General features: G+C 44.0%; 1 protein-coding gene across 1 annotated transcript in view; it reads right to left on the bottom strand.

The window, feature by feature from the left end:
* The window catches only part of LOC119429040 (cilia- and flagella-associated protein 47-like), a 108,232-nt gene that overhangs the window by 89,936 nt on the left and 925 nt on the right, over positions 1–17,371 (bottom strand). Inside the window, 15 exon segments of the mRNA XM_037696757.1 lie at positions 1,014–1,258; positions 3,837–4,053; positions 6,305–6,434; positions 6,470–6,617; positions 6,722–6,871; positions 7,486–7,699; positions 7,825–8,005; positions 8,082–8,311; positions 11,051–11,145; positions 11,491–11,657; positions 11,745–11,885; positions 11,966–12,050; positions 12,256–12,397; positions 15,047–15,162; positions 15,253–15,407. Coding sequence (XP_037552685.1) covers positions 1,014–1,258; positions 3,837–4,053; positions 6,305–6,434; positions 6,470–6,617; positions 6,722–6,871; positions 7,486–7,699; positions 7,825–8,005; positions 8,082–8,311; positions 11,051–11,145; positions 11,491–11,657; positions 11,745–11,885; positions 11,966–12,050; positions 12,256–12,397; positions 15,047–15,162; positions 15,253–15,407 — 2,416 coding nt within the window.

Here is a 17,371-nt window from a genome sequence, read left to right as displayed (position 1 = left end):
CAAGTAGCGCACTCACATAACGGACCAACCAGTTTGCTGGTTACACTATGGGAAAGTGTGTTTTGAACCACTTTGGCTACGGCTGCCTCAGAGGAGTCAACGGGGGAGAGGGCGGGCCCCAGAAACCATCTTATCACCACCAAACTGGTTGGTCAACTATGTTAGTGTGCTGCTTGTGGGACTGAGTTTGCTGTGGTTCCTCGGACTGATGAAGTCCTTTGGATGAAGGACGAAACGTGAACAAAAAAAAAAAGAAACCATCCAGATGACCTGACTGAACGATGTTGGATTATTGAAATTATTAGAAAGAAGCACAAAAGGTAGAAATGTGCAAAAAATTAAAAAAAAAGAAGGGATACAATTAGCAGAAAAAGACTAAAAGGATCTGAAAGAAGCCGAAATTAGCAGAGATGAAGAAAAAGCAAAAACAAAAGCTGAAATGAGTGGTGAATGATTTTAAACAGTAGAAAGGGTTTGAAGGATGTGGAGATCCATTAATTCAATGTAAACAAAACCCTAAATAAATAACACGGCCAAAAAAAGGCTACGTTTAAAAAAATAAAATCTGCAGATATACCAAGACATAGCAGGAATGACCTTAATGAGCTGAACGTTTTGATTTAACAGCACTACAATTGCAGAACGAGTTGCGTTAAACAACATGTGGAAGAAAAACGAATCCCAATAGTTTGAATGCTTGTTAAGCATTCACACAAAGAGGTTGGGATGTTATTGAGAGCAAGAAATTCCAGGCCAGGTCCACTAATGCAGTGGTCCCAACCCTAGTCCTTGAGGAACACCGTCCTGCATGTTTTACTTGATTCCCTGCTTTGACGTGCCTGATTTGAATGAATGGGTGATTAACAGGCGCTTCGGCAGAACTTGAGGAAGTAATTAAATCACTGAATCTGGCATGTTGGAGCAGGAAAAAACTGAAACATGCGGGGTGGTGTTCCTCAGGGACCAGGGTTGGGAGGCCTGCTATGAATGCTAAAATTGAGCCACATTTGCACCTGAGGCTGGTCGAACAGAGAAGGGGAACTCCCTCTCGGTGGCAGCTGGTTGCCAGGTGAAGTCCACTGCACAGTTGCAGTGGTTTCGAAGGCTCACTGAGCTCCGGTATCCTGACGCAGCCAGCATGTTGGGAGTGGGCCGGAACACCAGCAGCTCTGTGGACATCTCCAGAGCCATGGGAGTGACCTGTGCCCGGACCAGTACCTGACCAGGATGCTGCTGGTTCACACTGTAGGACAAGGAGCTGGGGAAAGAAATACGTATAAACTTGTATCTTATACAGATATGGACAAAGAAAAGTCTACCTCCATTTTTATGACATTTGGATTTAACCTCAAGTGTTACACTGTGTCATTATTTAATTAAAAAAATAAATAAAACAAATGAGGTCAAAGTGATAAAACTGTGTGGAAAAAACTGGATCCATCCATGATCCAGTAACTTCAAGAACCTCCTTTAAGCAGTAAATCTAAGCAGAACTTTTACAGGGTTTCATGTGGTTGTGGAGTAATTTTGGCCCACTCTTCTTTCCAGTGTTGCTTCAGTTCTTCAGGGTGTGCAGATGTTTCTTTCTGTTCAGCTCTCTGATCCCACCACTGCATTTCAATCAGGGTGAAGTTCTGGACTTTGACAGCGCCGTTACAGCACGTTGATTATATTATATTTGATTTTACTGAGCCACTCTGTTGTAGAGTAGCTGCTGTGTTTGGGATCATTGTTCTGTTGCTTCATGACCAGATATTATACAGAAGATCTCACGTTTGACCGCAAGGTGCCCAGATCACCAGTCCTCCACCACCGTGCTGACAACTGGGAGGTGTTTCCGCAGATATGCTATTTGATAAATATACCGCACTGCATGATGGGCAAACTTTTCTATTTACTGTGTTTTCCAGAGTATAAGTCGCATCAGTCAAAAAAAACATACCGTATTTTCCGCTGTACCCGTCGCTCCACCCTATATTATGCGTCACCGCTGACAACCTGGAAATGTGGGCCGGTGTTGTGCCAAAAATTGATGGGTTGCCAAATGGCGGGCGCGGGAGCATTCACAGGAGGACTTTAACAAGATTAACACTTAAAAACAATTATTTGTTTGCTGGAAATTATAGTAAAGGTGTCTCAGTTTAACTTTTGCTTAATAAAAGGGCGTTAACGGTCTGTTTAACAGCTGTATTTCAAAAGTATTCGCTGCCTCGTGCCTTGGGAGCACACAGAGGTAGGAAAAAAAAGGAAGGAGGAACGCTGCTCGTTTCTTCGAAATTTAACAAGAAAAGCACCTAAAACAATTATTTGTTTGCTCGAAATTACAGCAAATGTGTGTCTCGGTTGAACTTTAACTTAGTAAGTGCACTTTAATAGTCAAACTAGCTGAATTTCGTTGGGGTGGTGCAGCTGGTTTGACGGTTGCTATAAGCAGCGAGCAGAACGTGGGGGGGGCTAACTAAAGCCGATTGTGTCGTTAATAGCTGGTGAAGATTCTCAGTTATCCAGGACATGGTAAATTCAAAAAAGTTTAAGACAAAAATAATAAAGTAAAAAGTAAAGTATTCATCCTCGAGGACTCATGTACAAGAGAGACCTGTATAATAAATAAAGTCCAGCTGTTTTTGTCTGGAACTTTTCTGAATTTGTCATTACAGCCACGTTTACCTATTACATGCTACAACCACTCTGCTGCCATCTAGTGGCTGAAAATGGTACTGTTCTTTTTTTTTTCCCAGTCAGAATGAATGAAAATAGTCATATCTCAGCCAAAAATTGGTTTATAAATATGGGAAAAAAAATCCATAAATACATTGCTTCAGCCTATAAGTCACAGGGTATGTAAATGATGCAAAAAAATTGTGACTTATAAGCTGAAAAATACGATAATGAAGTCTTTCAGATGAAAGACGAAACATTTCTACATTTTTTTTCTTTGTTTTGTTTTTTGGAATGTCCAGAGGACCAGACTTAACTTTTTTACATCTTCCTCCTGCGCAAGCTCGTCCCCCTCCCCGTTCTCTCCTCCCCTCCCCATTTCATTGGTCCACCGTGACCTGTTCAGTAATTTCAATGGTCAGATTTTTTTAAACCTTTATTTATACAGGTAGTCTCATTGCGTCACAAGGTCGCACCCCTGAGACAGACATGTATTGGACAGCTATGTGAGCGCCTGGGTATGACGAGGTTAAATGTTTTGGCGGCATGAAGCTCGTTAGCACGTCAAAAAAATAAAAACCATAAATTAGCCGCAGCCTTGTATATATCGCCCGCGGTGTTCAAAGCGTGTGAAAAAAAGGAGCTGCTTATAGTTCGGAAATTACGGTAGTTCAGTGGTTCCCCTAGATCAGCTCCGTTGACGGGGTACTTGTGGTATATATATATATATATATATGTTTTTTTTTATTTACGAGGGGGTGTCTGTGTGCTCGCCTTGCTAGCTTAACGATACGTTGCTCCCAGTTTTTATTGACGATGGGGGGGCGGGGTAGCGGAGCAGAGAAGTATGACAGTAGCATTTTTGCTAGCGCGTTTGTATTGGGCCCTGAACTAGATCAATACCGACAGCTGTCAACGAGGGGAGTTTGGTAGACAGGGCGCTCGGTTCCATTGAAGGGGCGGGGCACCAGTAATGGTAGGGGAAACACTGTAGGACACCAATGATTGTGGAGGAAGAAGGCGGGACTCTGGATTTTACGGTGTCACCTTCAAAACATCAAAAGGAGGCAGAAATGTTTTGTCCGCCGTTCAAGTTGATAGTAAAGACCAGATGATTGCTATTAAACCCTGATACGTAAAGCCCCAGAACCGAAAGAGGGTGGACTTTCTGTCCTAACCTGCTGAAGGGACCCAGCCGGGTGCTCTCAAACGTCAGGGGGAAGCTGGTGTGAGTGCGAGGAGGCAGAACATATGAGAGCGGTGAGGAACTCTGCAGCTCGGGGCAGTCCACCTCCAGCTGCACCCAGACGCACGCCGGCAGACGGTTAATGAGCTGCAGCGTTTGAACGCACACCGACTCCACGCACACGCTGCCAAAGTCCACGAACGAGGGACCTGTTTGGGAAAGAACGAGAGTAATTGTTCTGGGTAGAATAAAATCTCAAACATTAATGTTGTGCAACTAAACACTAAAATCTGCGCTCCCTTGAATTTCACCTGGTCCAGACTTTTCAGAACAGTAAATAACAAACGGGATACTACATCTTGTTATAAACGCAGTTTATAAAAATATTAAACGACTTCATCAACAGGCTGAACTATTATAAGCAGTAAGCACAAAGTAATGAAAACCTTAGATTTAATTTGTGTTTATTTTATTATTTAACGTTTCAGAATGAAGAGCAGAAGAACAGTAATCCCACCAAATGCACAGAGATAGGTTTTTTTTTTTTTAAGTTCTTAAAGTTGGGGTCGGGATCCCTCTTTGGGTCACAGAACTCCAAGTTAGGGGTCTCAAAATGTAATTAAATGTAACTACACAAATTGTATTTCCTTTGAAAATCCAGTGTGAATGCTTATTGCAAAAGAACTTGCTGAAAAACAGCTGAAATCAGCTAAAACAGGCTGAAATGTAGCTGAAATGGAACAACAAGTCTAACTTAGTAGAAGAAAGCAGAAAGAACACGTTTGCTGAATTAGGTTTAAATAAGCAGAAATGAGCAAAAAATAGCTGAAAAGTTAAAAAGACGCTTAAACTATCAGAAGTGGAAAGATCTGAAATGAGCTAAATAATGTGCAAAGATCTAAAATTAGCGTAAAAACAGCTAAATTGCAGCTGAAATAGCAGAAGAAGCGGAAAGGAACAGAAAAAAAGCAGAAAGGAGCACAACAAGCTAAAATTAGCATAACGAAGTTAATTAGGCTGAAACTAGAGCTGTCATTTCTAACCTGAACCAGGCCCCGCCCGACCTGGACTTGGACCGGGCCGGTCCATAATAATGTGCGGGCCGGGTTGGTGTCAGGCTTTTGATTGTGTCAGCGGATGCGTGCAGTTGATGATCAAACTATATGGCAACATGGCTTGCCATATAATTCACCAGCCGCACACGGCCATTTGACTGCGCGCTGACTGGCCTTGAAAGAGGTAAAAAGTTCAGTTAAGCTTCAGGTGGACTACAGCCAGCGATCCATCAGCCCCAGTGGATGTTCATTCAGCTGCTGAATTCAGCAGACGTGCGTGGCCGATGACCCAAACAGGTGAGATCACAAAATATCTGACAGAGCAAGGTCTGTGTTTGAATAATGCAGAATGCAGGCAGAAGCAGGGGGAGCATTTAATGTGCTTTGAGGGCTCCTCAGCTCCGATCTTCTGCCCCTTTTATTCAGCCGCACACGTCCGCTGACCAGCAGTCAAAGCTTAAATAAATAAAAAAGTTGAGGGGGGGGGGGGGGGGGGGTTCAGGTTCGGACCTGTAATTACTGTTAATTTGTTGGATCGGCTGGGGTTCGGAAATGATAGCTACAGGCTGGGGTTGAGTCGGGTCATTTTTTTTGGACCCGAATGCAGAAACTAGCAGAAATTACCACGAAAAACTTCAGTTCATCTGAAAACAGCCAAAATTAGCTAAAAACTGCTAAAAAAGGTAGCTGAAGAGGTAGAACAAGCTTAAATTAGCAGAAGACAAGAGAAAGAACATTTTTGCCCAATTAGGTTGAAAGAAGCAGAAATGAGCACAAAAAAGTGAAAATTATCTGAAAAAAGCTGAAATTAGCAACAACAACAACAACAAAAAACAGCTGAAAAGTAGAAAGAAGCTTAAGTTACCAGAAGGAAGAGGAGAGAGCACATTTTTGCTGAATTAAGCTGAAAAAGGTTGAGACGAGTGCAAAAAATGTGGAATTTGCTGAAAACGCTAAAATTAGCATTAAAAACAGCTAAATAGTAGCTGAAATAGCAGAAAAAGCTGAAACTTGAAAAGATGAACAGAAAGGAGCATAACAAGGTGAAATTAGCAGAAATAAGTTAAGCTCAAAAATGATGTACAGTAGTTGCTTGATAACCATTCACATAAAAATAATTCCTACTGGTGTATTTTTTACTATAATAGTTAAAGAGATCAAAGCAGTAACCATCAATGGAAACCAGTAAAGAGTTCAGCCTCTTTATGTTGTCGTTATGCCCTTGTGTGTTTACTGTTTTAGAAGTATTTCTGGGGATTTTAAAAGATAAAATGTTTGTGCTTTTGATGTTTGTACTCAACAGAGACGACCACGTTCCATAAAATGGAGCTAGAACTTGTTGGCGTTTGTATTTTTGATTATTTCGACGATAAGAAGAAACGGTTTTGAAACATGAAAGTCCTACTTATGATGACTTGGTAGAGCTCCAAAGCGGTCAGAGTCCTGTGACAGTCTGCCACCTCCTGGCTGGTGGAGGGAACTGCTTTCACTACGTCGACAACCTGAGAAAGATCATATTCAGTAACACAAAACACCTTCAGGACTAACAAGTACGGCCTCTCTGGACCACCTTTGCTCTCACTTGATTCTTGCTTCTATGGCTGGTAGACGGGGAGTTCTCACTGATCTCCAGGTCGCTGATGTGGACCGTGGGTGGAACAAGACCTTGAGACGGAACAATTCCAATGTCCACATCGTCTTCCGCCTCCTCTTGTTGTCTAAAACAAATCAATACGTTTTAGTACGCTGAAACATGCTACGTTGACCCAACGCGAGCGTTAAAAGGTGTTCCTGGATGGTGTGCGATCTAAAACCAGCCAACCTGTCCCTCCTCTGGAGCCGTGTTCGTCTGAGCTGGTTGACGAAGTCCACGTAGATCTGGCGATGCCGTCGTCTCTGCTCTTCCTCTTCCTCGGTGAAAGCGTACACCTCGTCCGCGTATCGATCGCGAGCTACGTCGGTAAAGATCGTCCTAAGCGTTGAGAAAGTATACGAGAACGTGAGAAACTCTGCGTGAGCTTCATTCCGTCTTACGAGCTTTGAGTTGTTGATACTTTTTCACGATTTTCAGGAGTTTTGTTGAAACCTAGATTGCGTCTTGAAGCGTCCCATAGAAAGTAAGAGTGTATGACAACATCTACAGGCTCGTAAAATATCTAATGAACTACAATGTGGGGTTTTTTTTGTTTGGTTGTTACTTTGTGCCTGTAAACACATACATATGTAAATGAATAGTGTGAATGTTTAAGAAGCAGATCCATTTTTCTTCTGTACGTTTCTCTGCATTTTTCTCATCCCGCAGTTTTCAAACTATTAAATCAAAACGTTCGGCTCGTTCAGCAGAAGGGTGCTATGACTTTTGGTACTGGTGCATCATTAGCTTTTGTAAATATTTTAGCCTTTTCTGCCACTTTTTGTCTCATAGAAAATGAATTGAGCTCATTTTACATCCTTCAGATCTTTAGATCTGTTTACAACCTTTTACTGCTTTCGTTTAACCTCCTGAGACCCGGACTCGTGCACATGTGGATGCCAGGTTCTAAAGTCCAGTTTAAACTTGTGTCCTTGTGCGTTAACGAGCTCTACCTGTACTGCTGGTCCGAGAATGCCGGTCTGATGCTGCATCGGTCATCAGGACAGGCGAGAGACTCCTTGCCCTTTGGACTCCCTTGTTTGCCTCTGTGATTCTTGCGGAGCTGGGTTTCGTCAGAACCGAGCGGGGCAGTAGGTGTCGGTCCCCTGCATTGAGACCGTCCACTGCACTGATGGTGAGGCTGTAAACCAGCTGCACTCTTTAGACCTGCAGTGAAACAAACTTTATATTAGCTACATCATAAAAGTATGTAAGAATTGTGTATCTGCAGCGTGCCTTTTGTTACATATCTGCTAAACGCTGCCGAGGTACCTTTAGTTTCTATCACCTACCAGGCAGGGGGGGTGATGTCACGTTGTGGCAGCTGGCAGATAAGTGCAGAGTGATTGTGTGGAAGCAGGACACCTCAAGCTGTGTAGCATTTTTCTGAGATGCGACCGGACCCAGGACGTCTACCTGCAGATGGACGTGGAAACTCCCTTGTTGGCGTGCGCTGAAGGTCAAAACTACATCCTGGTGAACACATCGCAGAGAATACATTTATGCAGCTTCATTTAAACAAACGAAACCCAACTGGAGCTGGTCTCACCTGGCGCTGCCCGGGGCTGATGGTGCCCGTGGAAGGTTTAGCTGCGAAGTGCGCAACTTTGCCAAAGCGGAAGCTCACGGGAAGCTGAGGGCAGAGATTCTGGAGTACGCAAAGGAGATCCAAGCTTTGTCCAACCGCACAGCTCAGGAAGTCGAATCTGTGAGAGGGAGCGGGTACCAGGGAGACGGGGACACCGGAGCCCGTCACTGCCACCTCCACACTGCTGTTAGCTGACGAGAGGAACATCAACACGATGGACTGAAGTTTGAGGGTGGGGGGGGGTCAATGCATGAACATAGAAGCACACATTACTATTCTGTTGACTTGTGGGGCTTGTAGTTTTATCTCCAATCCCCCAGAGTGCAACGTGCGCACATCCAAACTCTCACTGACTTCCATTGTATTCACCGTACTTTCCGTCGTACACGTCGCATCAGTCCAAATATGTCTAATAAAGTGAGAAAAAGCAAATAAGTCGCTTTGCTGTGTATGTCGCATCTATTATGCGTCACCGCTGACAACCTGGAAATGTGGGCTGGTGTTGTGCCAAAAATCGATGGGCTGCCAAATGGCGGCCGCGAGAGCGTGCACAGGAGGACTTAACAAGAATTGAACAAGACTAACACTTAAAAACAATTATTTGTTGGCTCGACATTATAGTAAAGGTGCGTCTCATTTAACTTTTACTTAATAAATGCACTTTAATGGTCAAATCGGCTGCGTTTCGCCTGGGCGGCGCGATGAAATGCAGCTGATTTGACGTTTGCGCCAGGAGTTCCAGAGCAAGACGAAGGTGGCTTAGTATGGCAAGCCAAGTGTCTCATTAATAGCCACTTTTACCTATTAATGAGACACTTGGCTTGCCATATTACTCGAGGGTCCTCTAGTGGCTGAAAATGGTAGTGATCAATATTTTTCATGTCAGAATGAATGAAATCGTCAGATCTCAGCCAAAAATTGGGTTATAATATAAATATGGGAAAAAAAATTATATTAGTCGCTTTGGTGTATAAACTGCAGGACTTACAAATTTATGCAAAAAGGTGCAACTTATACAGCAAAAAATACAGTAAGATCTGAATTTTATCTTCCAAACAGGAAGTGAAAAGTCTTTTTGACTCATCGTACCCTCTACATCAAACACTGTAAACTCACTGACAATTGACCAATAGAAGTTTCCATAGAACAGTTTTCACACAAAGACTATTTGTTTGAGGCTCACTTTATAGTTTGCCTTTTTGTCTGCCTGTCTTTTTAGGAGCGCGGTCTTAAAGACACAGATGTGTGGTTACCATGGTGACCATAATAAGCCACTGACAGCAGCTTAAACATTTCTTTTGATCTCGGTTCTTGTTAGCTGAGATCAGCAGTCTTAAAACTTTTCTGCATCACAACGTGGTTCTACTACTCGAGATAACGTTCCCGAAGACTGGAAAACAAAAAGATACCCAGCAAAGTTGTTCTTTTTTTTTTTTTTTTTTTTTACTTGTTAGCTTGTAAGTTTGCTAGTTTTCAAAAAATAACCGTGACTGAGCCAACAGGAAAGAGGCCTGAACAGAAGAGGTCATTAAAAAAAAAAAACCCTGCAGCTTACTTTTGATGGAAATACTGACATAGTACTTTTTAAAAAAAAAGGTATTTTTTGGTGTGACCCAGTACCAAATGATCCAGGAACTGGTCCTTGGCCAGAGTGGTCAGCAGTGTTTCCCCTACCGTTATACAAGCAGGGCATTCCGCCCTGTCAACAGAACCGAGCGCCCCGCCTACCGAACCAAACTGCGCACACTCCCATCAGCATTGACGTAGCGCTAAGCTAGTTGTGCGCAATACAATTCAGATATGTCTCCATGCCCCCATCCCAATTGACAAAAATCACGGACGAGATGAGTGCTCTGCCATGGCAAGTTATCTAGAGGAAGCACTGGGCCAAGGTGCTGTAGCACCCCCAGTTCTCATGGCCTTGAAGCTCATTAATAAGGCTAAACTGAATGATTCAGCGTTGGAGAAAAACACTCACTTATCTTACTTACTCAAAAAGAACCACACTCGACGACAGAAGATTTTTAACCGGTATTTTTTTTGCAAGGTCAGATTTTCAGGACAGGTTTCATAAACAGTGTTTCCCCTACCATTATACAAGCGGAGCGCCCCGCCCCGTCAACAGAACAGAGCGCCCCGTCTACCGAACCCCAACCACCTGTCGGCACTGACGTAACGCTAAACTAGCGGCTCGCAATGCAGGTGCACTAGCTAAAAAGCTAAAGGCAGCCTCTTCCTTCATGCTGAACCCTCACGCTGAACGCACCCCCGCCACTCGAAAACTGTCGGTACAAACAGCGCACGGCTCAGATGTGCGTCTGTCTCACCCCCCCCCCCCCCCCCCCACCAAAAAAAAAAAAAAACCTGTCAGTTCAGAAGCATGCGGCTGAGATATGTTTCTGTTTCTCTCCTCTCACACACCCTGCTCTAAAACTGTCAGTGCAAACAGCGCGTGACTGTCTCTGTGTCCCCCAAAACTGTTGGTTTAAACACGGCACTGCGCAGCTTAGGACGAGTCTCCGTTCCAGCCCCCCCCCCCCCCACCCCACCCCCGACAAAAATCACGGACGAGATGAGCGCCCTGCCATGGCAAGTTATCGAAGGAAAATACTGATAAATATACAGGAAGTACACACATGAAGACCAGTCATGAGAATCTGCCCCGAGCAGCCTTCTCAGCTTGCTTTTATATCCTTATCAGTTCAGCCGAGCTCAAAGACTCGAAGGTGTCCTTGGAGCCAGCTTCCTGCTGCAGCCTCACTCAGCTCTCTACTAACCCAAACATGTGGTTCATGGGCAGAGTTAACAATCTCAGCCATAGTAATAAAAACATCCATAACCTTTGACCAAAAATTCCCAAACTTTCAACAGCTACGTCCCAGCTGAGCCAGTTTGTGTTACTTGGTTTAAAATGGTGTTTGGGTGAGTACCATTCTGGTGAGTAAACCCATGTTTGCTGTCCACGATGTCAAACAGAAGGAAAAGGCAATAGTCCTGCCGGCTGCTTGAGTTTTTCTGCGTCCTCCTGTCGAACAGACAACAAACGGCGGTTTTGCAAAGGAATGCGAAGCTTTAAAACTTAATATATGTAGAGCGCACATGTAATTTGTATAGTGGCAAGTATCCCCGCCTGTCGCGGGTTTGATTCCCTGACCAGGAGTAACATTATTATTTTCATCTCTGCTCATTTTACTTTTAACAACAAACTCAATCATTCACAAATTATGCAATGGATTATTAGAGTAAACAAATCTTCTATAAAAAAAAAGCATGTAATTTAATAACTAACAGTAAAAGTGTCAATTTTAGGACTTTATTGACCAGCGGTTGTAAGATGCACCTTCAGAGTTTTCAGACACATTCTGAGTACCTCTTACAGACGGGACTGAAGCGAACCGTCATGGTGGTTTTGTCGTACGGACCCATTCGACCGTGTGAAGGCACGCAGACCAAAACTGGAGACTGGAGGTCGGCTGAGCTGCACTTCTTTGTTCCCTCCACCAGGGAAGCATCTGTGCTCCTCCTGAGGTCTGTTCCCTGCGCAATCAGAACACTCCAAGTCTGGTTTGGCTCTGCATGACCCTTTATACACTCAAAGCCACACAGATGACGTAAACCACGCACCATCTCGGTCCCAGGAGCATTCTCCTGCAACACGCAGACCCAGTCACACGCCTGGGGTGCGTTGTTCCTCACAACCACTTTCTTCTCACGGGAAGTTCCAAAATAGGTTGGTCCAAACAACAGACAGGTAAGTGGAGACCCCTGGACAGTGATTGAGAAGTGCAAAAATCATCCACCTGACGAGATGTTGTTAACATCAGTTAGTTAGGAACTGGGTCTACCTTCAGGTCAACGACCTCAAGGTGCTGCGCCAACACCAGTGCCCTGATCCTGAGAACTACAGCTGAGCGATTCTGGAGCCTCACCCTCCGAGAAACAGAAAAAAAACCATAAAATTGATTAAATCTGTCAAGTTTTAAATGCAACATAAGAAGATGGAACTTGTCTGCTATTAATCGCTTAAAACACCAACTTTACAGGTACATCAGTTCACTGCTTTTAAGTCAATAACGTATATTTTATTAGGAAATGATTCCTTTAACACATGCATGTCATTTCAAGTTCTACTTACAGCGCTTCGTCGTGGATCTGCCTGGGCCGGTCTGTGTGCAGTTCCACTTTTAGCCACTGGGTGGATCCAGCAGCTACGACTCCATAGGAAGGAGAAACGCTGAGTGAGGAGTCTCCACCGCTGTACTCAAATTGGAACGCACCTTTATGACAGCAAACACGTTTACACAGACAGAATGGCGTTGTTAAAAAAAAAAAAAAGATTACAGTTTTATCCTCAACCCATCTCTCAGTTTTACATCTTAGACGGCTCGACTATGAAGATAAATAAGTCGCAAAAGTAGTCACACATGCGTACAAGATTTGTATAAGCATACCGCAAGATTCACAAATGCTTTTTCAAATGGACACATTTCAAATTGCACAAGTAGGAACATTCTGGGCATACAAAAGGCACAAATCACCTGCTGCGCACGGATCAGCTTGCATGTGAATGTGACTTTTAACACTTTCTTACCGATCTAGAGTCACAAAGATAATGCTGCGTTCAAGGCTGGTGACGACCTGGGACGTCTGAGCATTACCATATTTACTGAGTTATTGGGAAAAGACACATTTCTAAATTGGCACAGTAGCTCATAACCCCTTAATTAAAACATCCACTATCCACAGAACTGACTGAGAAATGTTGGATTGTATACCTGGATTATTGAGCATGGACTTTGTTGTTTTCAACCAGTTTCACAAGACTGTCAACAAGGAAGAGGGCCGGCAATGGAGGAGGGGGCGTACCAAAGAGACCATCTTATCACAGGCAGAACTGGTTTGTTCCACTTTGGAGTAAGCTGTTGGGGGAAGAATCAGTTTTGTTGTGTTTCCTTGACTGATGAAGCCTTCCAGACCGAAGGCGAAACGTTTCAGCACAAAAAAAAAAAAAAAAAAGAAACTGTCCAGATGAACTGACTGAAAAATGTTGGATCCATCCACCATCTTCAAGTTCAAGTTCAATTTTACTGTCATTCGCATCACATGTGGTACATGAGGTGGAATGAAATTATGTGCTCAGTGGTGCCAGTTACACCCAACAATAGCAAAACTACAAAGTATAAAAAGAAACAGTATATAAGGATCTAAGATATACACCAAGAAATACGCTAAACCACTGCCAAACGGTACGCTAAAATCAGACTCAGAATCAGCTTTGTTGACATTGCACCGAAGCACAAGGAAATTGCATTTTCAGTACAGCCCGAACAACATAAACAACAACTGACATGGGGAGACGGAGGTGACTGAGGCCGCCATCTCAGGAGGCGCAGCATTATTTTCAGATAAGGACAAAAAAACACGAGGGGGAGGGTAGGTGTAAAAACAGCAAATCTCACACTGTGTACTACGGAACATAGTATCAGAGTTGCAAAAAAATGACCTTAGCGCAACATAAAAAGCACATAAATAGACATAATACATACAGTATATGCGTGTGGAGTAGGTAGGGGGTGAGGGTCCCAACATGGACACCAGCTGTGCGATGCAGCCCTTTGGTGCCTTCGCCATTTCCTAGGTTGCTGCACTAGGGGAGGCAATGAGGAAGGCCGGCGAAGGCATGAGTTTGAAAGGAAGTCGTAGCACAGCACAGTCCAGAGCCCAGAGCCATATTCCTGATGAGAGGTGTTTGTTTATCAGCCAGCTCGGCTGAGCTCTGACACTGTTCCACATCCTTGGGGAGGGGAGAGGTGAGGAGGGGATCAGAGTGTCGTGTTTCCATAACATCCAAGGAGAAATTGAAAAAGTCAGCCTTCCAAGGCCAGAGCCATATTCAGATTTCAGCATTGTTTTGGGTCAGGCTGAGCTCTTTAACTTCCGCATCTGCCTTTAACTGTCTCACTAGTACATCTCATGGCGACTCCAAACTGAGGAATTGTGATTAAAGATCTAAGATATACGCAAAATACTAATAATGTAAAACAATACGGTGTAACAACAGCAGCCAGAACATGAGTCTGTAGTGAATAGATGCCTGAATAAAATACAATTATCTTCCACTTATTCCGAAGTAGGGTCACAAGGGCAGCAGCTTGAGCAAGGAGACCCAGACATCTCTTTACACAACCACCTCTTCCAGGTCTTCTGGGAGGACCCCCAAGGTGTTCTCAGCCCAAACGAGAGACGTAGTCTCTCCAGCATGTCCATGGTCTTCCTCTGGGTCACCTCCCTGTCGGACATGCCCGAAGAACCTCCTTGGGAAGTTCACCTGGGAGCTTCCTTACCAGATGCCTGAACCACCTCAACTGGCTCCGGATGTGGAGGAGCAGCGGTTCTAGTCTCTCAAGAGTAATAGAACTTCTCAAACTATCTCTAAGGGAGAGTCCAGCTACCCTGTGGACGGAACTCATTTCAACTGCCTGTATCTGCGATCTCATTCTTTCGGTCACTACCCAGAGCTTGTGACCATAGGTGAGGGTAGGAACCTTACAGTTCAGCTCCCTCTTCACCACAACGGACTGGCACAGAGTCCGTAATACTGCACCAATTCATCTGTCAATCTCACACTCCATTCTTCCCTCACTCATAAACAAAACCCCGTGATACTTGAACTCCTCCTTTTGAGGTAGAACCTCACCCTCAACCTGAAGAGAGCAATCCACCCTTTTCTGACTGAGGACCATGCAGAATATTTATTCCTACTTGTGCAATTTGAAAAGTGAACATTTGGAAAAAACTTGTGCATTTATGAATCTTGTACGCATTCGTACAACTTGTGGTATGCTTGTGGATCTTACTGTTTACAAATCTTACTGTATGCTTGTGTAACTACTTTTGATACTAATATACCTTCATACACGACTCACCCGGTGCCGATCCTTCATTGGTTATAGGGTGGAGTTTGCTGATCGCTTGACTGCTGGCGACAACGCAACCAAAGTCGAGCAAGGAGTCCGTTATAAGGGAGCAAACTCTGGGAGATCTGCAGAAGTACCACGAGGTGCAGCTATAAAGGACTGAAGCGCAGCTCAAGATGGCGTCAAAATGTTTCTAAATGTCCAGAACTGCTCACCCAAGCACTGGGATTTGCAGCGTCTCATCGTCGATGTGAACCTGGATGTGCTCTCTGACCTCCTCCTCAGCGTCTGGAGTGAACTCCAGCAGGCCGCTTACAGACAAACCAGAGGGCACGAACTTAGCTTGGCTGGACGGGATGAAGTTGAAGAGCTGGGGGGGTGAAACTACATAATTAATACATGGTGGTGCAATGGTCAGTGCTGTTGCTTTCTAATCAGGAAGTCTGGAGTTACCATGGCGTTCCAGTGAACATCTTTTGAAAGGAATTTACAGTTAAATTTTTATATCTGCTCCCTGATACATTCAATATTATTTTCCTATAATAAATCGTTCAAAGGAAAAACTTTGACAGTCCTGCAGAAAGTCTTGAGAACTATTGCTTAGGACCGTTTTAAAATTGAATATAATGATGATAAAATATTTACTACCTTCAGACTTTGGAGCGGCACTGTTTAGTAAGTTTCTTTTGGCTACTCTCTGATTCAGGGGGAGCCACAGTGAACAAACTCGCATGAAAGATTTGGCAATTTGTTTTACACCAGATGCCATTTCTGACGCAACCTGGGATTGAACTCACAACCTCAGGATTGTGGGGCCCCAGCACTGACCAGTGAGCTACTGCAGGCCCCCTTGGTGCAGCACTGGTTGGCAGCAGCTGTATTTCTGATACATTCAAAATAAAAAGATTCCCCGTATGCGTTTTTAATTTACATCTAGAATCCATCCATCCATCCATTATCCGCTTCTTCCTTTTTGGGTCGCGAGGGTCACTGATGCACATGTCCAGCAGTCACTATGTGAGAGGCGGGGGACACCTTGGACAGGTCTCCAGTCCAGCACAGGGACACACAGAGACAAACGAGAAACAACCACAACTTGTGAATAATGACAATATGTACTTATGGCAAATATGAAACAGTGTTTCCCCTAGTTAGCTTGCCATGGCGAGGTGCTCATCTCTTCCATGGTTTTTGCTGATGGGTGGGGGGGACGGAGACATGTCTGAGTGCAGCTTGTACCAACAGTTTTTGAGCGGGGGCGTTCAACGAGGGAAGAGGCAATGTGAGTGCTGCCTTGGGTTTTTTAGCTAGAGAGCCTGTATTTTGCGCCACTACCTTGGTGATATGTCAGTGCCGGGTGGGGGTGGGAGAGGCAAGTCCAGTTTGGTAGGCGGGGTGCTCAGTTCTGTTGACGGGGTGGGGCACCCCGCCTGTATAATGGTAGGGGAAACACTGTGAAATATGTATGAATAGCAACAGTGTTATTTCAAAAGGTGAATGATGTAAAAATATAAAATGGCTTAAGACTTTGAGAAGAGGTGTATTCAATTTGGACTAAGGTTTTAGCTCTAACGTTAAAATTTAGGTAAGCTTCATCTCAGAATTGTGAACTAATTATGTAAAAAAAAAAAAAACCTCAAGTTGGCACTCCTTCATCAGAAGGAAGACATTTGTCACCCGAAAAGGGAGGTTTTCCTTCGGGGACCACGTCTCTTCCCACAGACGGTTGTTTCTCATCACTCGTGGGGTGTTTGAGCGTTTCGTGGACTTTTCATTTCTCAGCTGATTGGATCAGAGTCCCCACAGACTTCTGGGCTGGCTCAGAGGCAACTCTCCACCAGGACCCACTTCTGCCAGCTTCGGACAACTTCTTCCATCATGAGACTGCTCTCTCAAGAGAGTTCTTCTCTGCAACTCTCCTCAACAACAAGCTTTTCAGCAACTGCTACCAACTAGGATGGATGGATGGATGATGATATTAGATAGATGGATGGATGATGGATGGATGATGATATTGGATGGATAGATGATGGATGACAGATGGATGGACGGACAGACTGATGGATGATGATATTAGATGGATGGATGGATGGAAAGATGGACAGGTGGATGGATGGATGATAATATTAGATAGATGGATGATGGATGGATGAACAGATGGATGGATGGACAGAAGGATGATAATGTACAGATAGATGGATGATATTAGAATATCAATTTTATTTAAATTAAAAAAATAATGGATGAATGATATTAGATAGATGACGGATGGATGGACGGCAGGATGGATATTAGATGGATGGATGATATTAGATGGATGGATGATATTAGATG

The sequence above is a fragment of the Nematolebias whitei genome, chromosome 23, assembly GCF_014905685.2.
Source record: "Nematolebias whitei isolate Nwh7 chromosome 23, NemWhi1, whole genome shotgun sequence".
In the NCBI taxonomy this organism is placed as follows: Eukaryota; Metazoa; Chordata; class Actinopteri; order Cyprinodontiformes; family Rivulidae; genus Nematolebias; species Nematolebias whitei.
The sequence above is the reverse complement of the archived record's forward strand: the minus strand, read 5'-3'. Positions and strand labels throughout refer to the sequence as shown.